This window comes from Apteryx mantelli, chromosome 10 (genome assembly GCF_036417845.1).
Source record: "Apteryx mantelli isolate bAptMan1 chromosome 10, bAptMan1.hap1, whole genome shotgun sequence".
Taxonomy (NCBI): Eukaryota; Metazoa; Chordata; class Aves; order Apterygiformes; family Apterygidae; genus Apteryx; species Apteryx mantelli.
The window spans coordinates 15286998-15296668 of record NC_089987.1 but is presented as its reverse complement, the minus strand read 5'-3'; the positions used below and the strand labels follow the sequence as shown (position 1 = coordinate 15296668).

At 43.8% G+C, this 9671-nt stretch overlaps 1 protein-coding gene across 5 annotated transcripts; it reads right to left on the bottom strand.

Moving 5' to 3' along the window:
- Positions 1 to 1491: 1491 nt before the first annotated feature.
- ORC6 (origin recognition complex subunit 6) lies at positions 1492 to 9513 on the bottom strand. Of its 5 annotated transcripts, none has more exons than XM_067302540.1 (7): positions 9428 to 9513; positions 8793 to 8922; positions 7775 to 7938; positions 6631 to 6720; positions 5337 to 5449; positions 3864 to 3938; positions 1492 to 3447 (listed from the first exon to the last, which is right to left on the bottom strand). In XM_067302540.1, the coding sequence occupies exons 1-7, from the start codon at positions 9490 to 9492 to the stop codon at positions 3281 to 3283; spliced, it is 804 nt and encodes a 267-aa protein (XP_067158641.1). In that variant the 5' UTR covers positions 9493 to 9513; the 3' UTR covers positions 1492 to 3280. The 5 variants fall into 5 exon arrangements, with proteins under 5 accessions (XP_067158641.1, XP_067158642.1, XP_067158640.1 ...); XM_067302541.1 differs by having other exon boundaries at positions 3864 to 3935; XM_067302539.1 differs by lacking the exon at positions 9428 to 9513 and having other exon boundaries at positions 3864 to 3935; positions 8793 to 9395.
- Between the last annotated feature and the right edge of the window lie 158 nt (positions 9514 to 9671).

Genomic DNA, 9671 nt, shown 5'->3' with positions numbered 1-9671 from the left:
AGACAGTGATACAAAAACATGGCTGTTAGTGGGACTGACTTCTTGCTGAAGGCTTTGATTCTACAGAAATTTGTTGGTATGTTTACACCAGAAAACACCTCAACAGTTTTTGATTTCTCATATCAAACGTAAAATCTCTAGAGACTTTCTTTACTGCTGATGTACTTTATCAATTTTAGAGCACTGCCACAACAATGGCACATATTTTTTCCCCCAAATATCTCTTACTTAAAGCAAAAGAGATCAGATATCCTGTTTTTCTGTAATTTTTCAAAAAAGATTTCATTCTTTTCCTCTAAAACATGACAAGCCCAACTACTCAGAGTTGACTACATATGTATTTGTATATATGTGTGTGTATATATATACACACATAGAGATGTGTGTGTGTGTGTATATATATATATATATATAAAATTTTACTGTTTCCTTTAAAAAATAGTCACTGAATACTTTGGGAATATGAGGAATCCTGGCTTGAAAGCAACTTAAGTCAATATGTCCATTGCTGGTTTTCTTTTTTTAATAGTAAGCTGAACTGAGCTGAATTAAACTGAAATAATCTTTTTCAGAGAAGAAGACATTTCCAGGCATTGAATTACACATTGTTCAAACTTGTAAAGGTTTCTCATTGACTGTGATTGCAGCACCTACATTTGTAAGTTTTAATCTAAGGACTTTTTTTTTCCCTTTTTGGCAATTGTGATGAAGTCTATCTGAGAAGGTGACATATTGGGGTATACAAAATAGTTTTATTATTGTTCAGTGGCTGGGAGATGGTGTATCGCAGGACTCTGCCTTTGGCCCAGTAAGGAGCCTGGAGCCCTTTTTCCGTTTTGTTCTCAAACACTAGATTTTTTTCCTCACAATACTAACTTATTTGTGTTTTTAAACAGAAATATTTTTCTGATGTATAAAGAGTTGGAGCCACTTACAATTCCTCAGCTAATGGAATAACATTGTTTACTAAGCATGTGGTTTCCTTTATTCCTGTTCTAGATACTGCAAAACTCAGCATGAGCTGAATGAGCTCTTGCGGGGGGGTGGGACAAACTAATAGTATTAAAACTAGCTTTTCAGCAAAGGCATAATCAAGCCACTGTCAAGCTACCATTGACTTTATGGACTTTCATATCCCTTGAATTAGAAAAAGTGGTGGTTACTAATAAAGAGGACTTTAAGAATGGCTTGTGCTAGTCTAGTTATTTTTCCCACTCTAGCGCTTCTCACTTTGCTTACACCTGGGTTCTGGATTTCTGTAGCATGTCCAGAATCAAGTCAGAGAAGAATTAAAATCAAGTGAAATAATCTTGATAATGTGTCACCTTCCATGAAGGCCTGCTATTGTTAATGTTTTCCTTTCACAGTGGTACTGCATGCTAAATATGGTTATATTCATTGGTATGTATATTTATGAATTAAGATTAATAAATTGCATTAAAATGGAACTGGCCTACTACTCAAGCTTGGTTTTAATCAAAGAAATAATCATTAAAAAAAAGGCATCTTTTATTAGGTCATAACTACAGAATATTAACCCATTAGGTTGGATTCTCCCCCATCCTGAGGACTCTGCCTCATACTACATCAGATTTTAAAGAGTGGACATTTTGTTACAGCTTTTTCTGAATGTGGGTTATTTATCAAGATTTTTCTCTGCTCATCAGACATTTGTTTGGAGTCCATTCCAAGTTAAAGTTATTGTTATAGTTCTGCAATGTAATCAGGATTCGGGTCTGAAATAAGCTCTTTCTAATTCAAGTTAAGTTGGTCAGAATTGACTTCCTTTTTCAGGCTTCAATTTTATTGGATGGGAGAAGTGAAAGTAAAATGGCCAGTAAGTTTTGATTTCTCTACTTACTGTGTGCTTCTTCCACTATTTTTGTAAGAGGGTGACATACACATGCTGTCTCATACATATTTCCTCTCCATTTCACCCAGAGAGAAGGTGCACTTGGTCAACAGGAATGGTATCTTAGTCCTCAACAGAAGGAAATCCCTTTACACTCTGCAGCCACTATATAGTTCTGTAGTGCAGGGAAACCCCCCTCTGCAACCCGATGGCATGTTTCACTGTGTCCTGCGCATTGTGCTTGGGAGGTACCATGGGCTACAAGGACAAATCTCATGTGAGCCACTAGTCTTGATTCTGGAACAGTGAGTACAAGAGCGAGCTGGTCCCATGTGCTGATGGCATGATATCACCTGTCTGTAACCAAGGTGCCAAAGGTGTCGCACAGGTAAGCAAGGAGCATGCGCAGCAATGTGAGGTGTTTGGCAAGCTGTTAAAACACTGTCAAGCAGAAGCCCAGATGGGGGCAGTGTATCAAACCTAAATGTTCAGACACAAGGTATTTTCCTTTTGCTTCATATGGACAGTGGGGGTCTTCTGGGTTGTTTTGAAACAAGGGTTTACAGAAGATAATTTGTTTGCATGCCCCAGACAGAAAACATTAATATTAAAGGAAAATGCAGCAGGTTTGGATTGGTTTTATTACAGTTACCACAGCCCTGCACTGCTAAAAGTTGTGATCTTTCTTGAGAACGTAGCTAACACATATTGCAGTTTCAATAGGTGGGATGGAAGTGTAGGACTGTGGAAGTTGCCTTTAAGAACTATAGGGAACTCCCCTGTACAGGATTTTTCTGCCCCAGCCTGCAAAAAAAGTTCTATTGCCTGGTGTACTGGGTCTGAGATTCTTGTCAGCTAGATATTTTCTTCCTTAAAGCATAGACAAGAACCTGAAGTCATAATACAAAATCTTCCCCCAGGTATCTTTATTGTTTCTTGGAATATTTGGGGCCCCTTACATGTACAAGAGGCTTCAGTCCCACACAGATCATAAAAACTAAGTCAACTTAAGCATCTGAACAGTATTTCTTTGGCACTAAAAACAGTTTATCAAATTCTTTAATTCATCTGTTTTTGCTGTTAACAAGGCACCATTAATCCCCTCCCTCTATTTTTACTGACTACTTCCAGCCAGAGGCACAAAGGGAAGTAATTTGTAACACTCACATTTAACACTGCATTAAAATGTTACCTCCTTGCAGTGAGAGAAATTATCCTACCACCTAATGCCATAGCTGATCAGGCACCAGCCTGGCTAGCGTTCAGACATGCTTATTCTTGCAAAATCAACATAATTCTGGTGTCATTTATTACAAACAATATTCTTAAATATTTTTAAAACTATCTCATAAATAAAACTAGCTGGCTACTAGCCAACCTTTGCTCCACATGCTACTGGAAGACTTGTTAGTGGAAGGGGAGCTAAAATTACGAGCAAGCAGCAGTGATATTGCTAGATGGCACTTCAGAGGCAGTACTCCTATTTGTCTTTTGTGCCTTAGCAGCATTTTCCAGGATTCTCTTTTTCCATTCTTCGTAGTCTTGCTTTGTTTCAGTCTTTGGCTGTTTACATGGTGTCTCATCATCTTCAGATTCTATGAGAGAAGGAGAAAGTCCATGATGTGCCAACATGGACAATACATTGTTGGGAATAACTGGCAGTGTATAACTATGTACAGACAAGCACAGGGACTGCTACTATATTAGTTAATCTGTGGTTTGCTTCTGTCCCTGTCCCCCTTCTCCCCTGCCCTCCACTGCAATAGTAACCTCTTCACCTTTGTTTCTGAACAGAAAAGTCCTTAATTCTACTAGGACCACTCAATATAAACATCATGGTCCTTCTGTCAGCCTCTCTTAGTCCTTCCACTAGCCAGTGGTTTGCAGAATAGAGTAAGCTGCTGTGAACAGATCCTTATGGCATATAATATAATTAAAATATCATTAAGCAACAACAAAGCTTAGAGCTGCTCTGGTGAGCTGATTTAGTTCATAGCTAAAAACAAATTACCATCTTCCTTCTCACAGTGCTCCAGGTTGGTCTGCAGGCTTTCAGGTGTCTCAGCAGCCAAAGGAACATCATCTTCTAAAAAAAATGGAAAGCTCTCTTATTTCTGAACATTGTTTGGGGCCCCAAGGATGTCGTTCTACATGTAGTCCTTTGACAGCAGGGCCACCTTGCACAGTGCCCTGACTCGGTGACCTATTCTTCCTCCCAGGTTGCTGTCTGTTGCCTAGCACAGCAGCTTGTGCAGCCAGGTGGTGCAAGGGGTTAGGTGACTGACCTGGGTGGAAAACAGCCCAGCAGGAAACGATTATTTCTTGCTCAGAGCAGTTCCCTGGTCCAGGCTGACCCCTAAGCTGTACATGCAGAGGTGCCGTTGCACTGCAAGGGTTGCAAGGACTGGCTGGCTGCTTTAACCAGCACTGCTGCTCTATTTGTAACCTTTACCAGTCATGTTTGTACCCCAAAAAACACTTTATTACTGATTATTCAGGCAGGATTCTCATTTATTTCTTCTCCCTTCTATCCCATTTCTTCAACTTGTTTGTTTTACAGGTACCCACAACATGCTGCATCTATTCCCCTCTTCCCTGACTTAATACAGAAACTCCCAGCTGCTTTTAGCTGCTTTACTGGTAGGGTAAGACTTTTATAGGGCATCACAGTCTGGGACGGTCTCTGCCTGGGAGGGAGCAGCAGCTTTTGGTTTGGGTTCAGGCAGCACGTTCCAAAAACATCACAATATGAAGTGTGAAGATAGCGGGAGGCAGGGGTGCTGCTAGTGAGGGACGGAGAAAGAAAGCCTAGGAAAGGAAAGAGGGGAAGTCAGTAGGAAGGAGCAGAAATATAAGCTCAGGAAGGCAGGTAGCATATTTCAATCTTCCTCCTCCACTGAAAGGAGTGGGGAAAGCTGTATGTTCAACAACAGGTGAGGATGACATTCCTCATGTTTGCCCACTGTATGTGATGGGACAGTGTCAGGTAATAGCTGAATTAGCACAGAAAAGCAGGGCTTAGGCATGTGTGTTAGTCCTCTTGTGGGGGGGGGGGGGAGGAAAGGAAACAGAAGTCAGTCAGTCACAGCAACAGAGATCACAAGATATTTATGTTTAATCTTTATGTTTCTATGTTATAGGGATGCAGAAAGCATGTGAGAAGGACGAATCCAAAATAGGCCTGGTAGTTACAGGAGAAGCAAGGAATAAGTTGCAGCAGCAGAGAATGTAAGGAACAGTGAGCATTTGAGAAGAGAAAAAAATATTTATTGTTGGCCTTGCAACATGTTAAGCTGTTGTGACCTCCCTTGAAGTGAGAAGCATTATTGGGATTTGGACTGCAGGAAACATGTTGGAACAGACAACCGGGCTTGGCTGGAAGGGAGCAGTTGTAAGTGATCAGAATGAAATCACCAGCGTAGAAGCACTGTGAGATCTGGTGAGGACTAAGGGATGCCTTACAGGGATAAAGCCAAAAACTTACTGCTGAGTTGCTGACTCATTTTCTCCAGTTGACTGCATAGCCGCTCAAATATTGCTTTTTTCACCCCAGATGTAGCCACCATTTTAGACTTGTCTACTTTTAGCTTCAACTGCCTACAACAGAAAGTTAATTTATCTTCTGTTGGAAGCAACATTCAAGCAAGTATCACTCAAGTGAGGCTATGTTTACTGTACCAGCACTGTCTGCAAGAACAAGGAGGGGAAGCTTGAGTTCTTGTCTCATCTGCCTAGTCCTTATCTCACTCAGAAAAATCTGGTTAATTAATAGACCCTTACACAACTCAACCAGGACAGATCTGGAACCGAAGCCCATGGTTAGTTCAAATTACAAGAGAAAATTCTATTAGGAAAAGGTACTTTCCAGCTTTTGAGGGAAGCAGGACAAAATCACGCTACGGCAGAGCCGAATGGGATGACTGTGTTAGAGATCAGTTGTAGAGAGTTGTGCAACTATGCAGCACCTAGACTGCTTCATAAGATTGTTACAAGGCATAATACTGAGAGGGAAGGTATTTGCATGCAAGCAAACTCTTAGAAAGGGTTGGCTGAGTCATGCTCTGCTGACACCTACCTTCCAAGTTGATGCAGGCCTTCAGCTAAGAAGAACCCATTTCCCAAAGGTTAGACTGTCCTCAGGATGTGAGGGTCTAGGGCTTAAGAGCTTTTCATTCTTCAGAACAACGGCTGCATCTTGGTGCTCAGAGGTAAGCTAGCTGCCATTCCTGTACCTTGAGCAGCCTCTCAACAAGAGCCATGTACAGCTTTTTGCTCTGTGCCAAGTTTAAATCTGTACTGACAAAGGGAAACAGTCTTCCCACTAAATCTGAAAATGTTACTAAGGGATTATGTTATGCTGGTTAGGCTGAGAGGGAGGAGGGGAAGTGCAAAGCACTAACAGAAGTTCTTCAACCACTGCCTTGGATAATTGTCCTAATGCAATCACCCACAGCCTCTATTATGCACCAGGAAGGACAGCTTTAATTTATTCTATAACAAGTAATTTAAGTTACCCTACTGCATATTTGATGTAACATTTTTGCTTCCTCCTGAAGGCAAATGCAGTGTAGGTAGGAGACTTTACTATCAGAAAAATGACTCATTTGCTAGGGCTGTCTCCAGTTCCAGGAGTGAGCAGCAGGATGCGCTAAGCAAGCTCCTTCAGACTATTCAGACATGCTGAAAAATGAATCAGCTTTTTACACTATGAGCACTCTTTCTCTTTGATGTCTCATTAGCCATTTAAGCCCCTGTAAGATCCCTCAAGCTATACTCACCTGCATGCAGTGAATAGTGCAGCTGTTGTAAACAGTGGCTTTGAGAAATCAAGGTCCATTTGCTGGGCTTCAGAGAGGCTAGATTCATACCTAAAAACAACAATAAGAGTGGTAATTGCATGGCACACTTGCCTCAAGTGAAGCTTTTGAAATAGTCTGTCACATGGTCCTCAGCAGATGAACACGTGTTGGACTATGTAGTCCTTTGCAACCCTGTCAAACACAAACAGCTGCTACTAGCTGAGAAAAGAAACAAGGGAAAAGAAGGGGATTGGGATCTTCTCCTTTTGAAATAAAGGTATTTTAAATCAGGAATCTGGATCAAGGCATGTCAGTAAAATCTATTTCTCCTGCTGCCCATCCTCAGAGTGCTTTCCATCTCTACATCTAAAAGTTATGATGAGATGTTTTGCACAAATCCATCCTGTTGTAGAGGAACTATAGTTCCTTTGATACATATATTACAAGAATGAAGGCTTAAGGATGGAAAATGACATAGTGGAACTCCAGCACTGTGGAGACTTTCATTTTTTATTGTCCACTTGGACCCAGGCCATTTGCTTTAGTTGGTGTTAAACACCCACATGCGTACACAGCCTGTGTTCGCTTTCCTGTAACTCGGAATACTCTGAGTCCCTGACAGTTTTTAAACATGTTGTTCCAACAAGGTGACTGCACTCCAGAACAGAGCTCTTCAGCAACTGCTCACATTCAAGTAGATGTTACAGATGCAAGGTTTTAGTTAACTGAATCTCAGCTGAAGTGTTCTGACTCTTGTTTTTACATGAAGAGCAATGTGCATTTTAGAAGAGAACTGCTTCTCCAGAAGGGAGGATTTGTTTTTACTGAACATTGCTTCTGAACTATGACATTATCAGATGTAAGCAGTTAAATGGAAGACACTGTGATGCTATGGACAAAAACATGCACTAGGAATCAAATCTTACTGAGACTCAGTCTAACTCTAACATGTAATTTAAAAAGTGGCCTAGATAAACAGCCAGATTATCAGTGCTAACAACTCACCTCGCTGGATCCAGTCGGTGGGAGATAGTTGGCCCTTCCAACCACCAAGCTGTTTACACACCTAATGAACAAAGGATCTTACTGGTGAGTCCCAGTGTGATTGCAAGAGCTTCCTCACCTCTGTAGTATTTTTGAAGCGGTGCTCACTGCCTCCATGCAACAGAACTGCACAGCTAAGTCTCGCATTCCCAGTCTGGAGTTCACCCCTAGCAAACACTCCAAAGACTTCACGGAGCTCTGGTAAGTTGTCTTGTTCAAACCGGAGAGTTTAACACAGTAGCTCTTTGAAAGACAAAGACAAATCACAGGCATTAGCTAAAGGCTACTTTCCAATATCTTACTCAGAAAACTGAAACAGAGTAGAGAGAAACTATATACCAAGTTTTCTAAATAATGTTTAATTGCTAGATAAAACACATTTGTGCAATGAGCAATGAAAGTTTTCACTGCACAGAGAAAGACTAACTGCCTAGAAATGCCACACCTTTTAATGCAGCTTTATTTTTAGATCATTTCCCTGGGGCTGAGGTTTGTCTTTTCTATGCAACATGACATGGCTCTTTTATCACAATATAGCTAAAAATGAAGGTACCCAAGATCCGAGCAACTTGTAGAGATGCACAGTACCTCCGTGCTACTCCTCATGGGATCAGGTGCAACCAAACTCTCGTCTGTCTGAGAATGGACAATCAGGAACATCTTATATCAAACATTATTTTGGCAGCGCAGTGCCGTTTATCTGGCAGCTCTGCAGATGAAGGTTTACAGGTACCACTGTAGAGAGGGATTCTTTAGAGCCACTGCTTTGCTGTCACAGTAAAGGGAGAGATTTTAACATCCCTGCTAGTAGTTAATTCATTATTAAATGAGCTGAAAACAATAGCAAATCAAGCTTAAATCATGAAGTGACTATGACAATGATGCTGATCTCAATTCTCCCAGTTTCAAACTCTGAGTAATGAAAGCTTTAATAGCACTGAATTTGTATAAGGGCCCAACAGTACTCTGGGCCGAAGTTTAGGGTAACGTCAGTTATTACTATCCCTTTCCCACCCCACCACAGACCGCACACAACACTGGTCTTGGTGGATCTATGCAGAACGCAGCAACCAACCAAGTCATATTCTCTATCTTACTTTGTCCACTGGTTGTTTCATGAAACTAGCTGCTAGGTCCAGGCACATCACGGCACTGCTGGTCGCCGTCATTTGAGCCATCAGTCCTGTGCATTTCACCTGGGATAGCCGCAGGTACTCTTCAGCTTTTCTGCAAAACATCCAGCATCCGGATCTCTCCTTAACAAAACTGCAGTTGCAAGACAATAAGCATGACAGCGCAGGCACCGAGCCAAGGTCTGCCTCGTGTGGTACCCCGCCTCCGACAGGGGCTGCAGCACGGGCCTGGCAAAGGGCGCTAAGCGAGACGGCACACACGGGGCCATACTGCCCTTTCTCTGACGACTTGCAGCAATATCTTCGTGTTCCGTAGGGCCTGCCAGAGCCTCCGGGACGGGAGTCACACCGGCACCCGGGGGCTGGGAAACGGCGTGGACGTGGCCGGAGGTCCGGGGGCTGGCGCGGAAGCCTCCCGCAGCACGGAGCGACCCGCTGGCAACAACCGCGCCGAGGGGGGAGACGCGCCATAACGGTCACCGGGCCGCCCGCAGGCGGGCACCGCTCTCGGGGCGCTACCGCAGCCGGGCCGCCCGAGGCGAAGCTGCCCCCCGCCCCGTCACCGACCCCAGCCGGGCTCCGCCGCCGGCCCGCGGTACCTGATGACGCCGGGCTCGGCGAGGCCCAGCCGGGCGGCGAGGCGCCGCACCGCGCCGTGCTCCATGCGCCCAGCCGCCGCCGCCGCCGCCGCCGCCGCGCGCCCTCCCGCTCCTGCCCCGCCCCGCCCCGCCCCCCCGGCCGCCGAGCCAGCCTCCGCGGCCGACTGGCCGGCTGCGCCGCCAGTCACCGCCCCCTGCGCCAATCCGGCTCGAGCGGGCCACTTCCTCGGAGCGGGCCAATGGG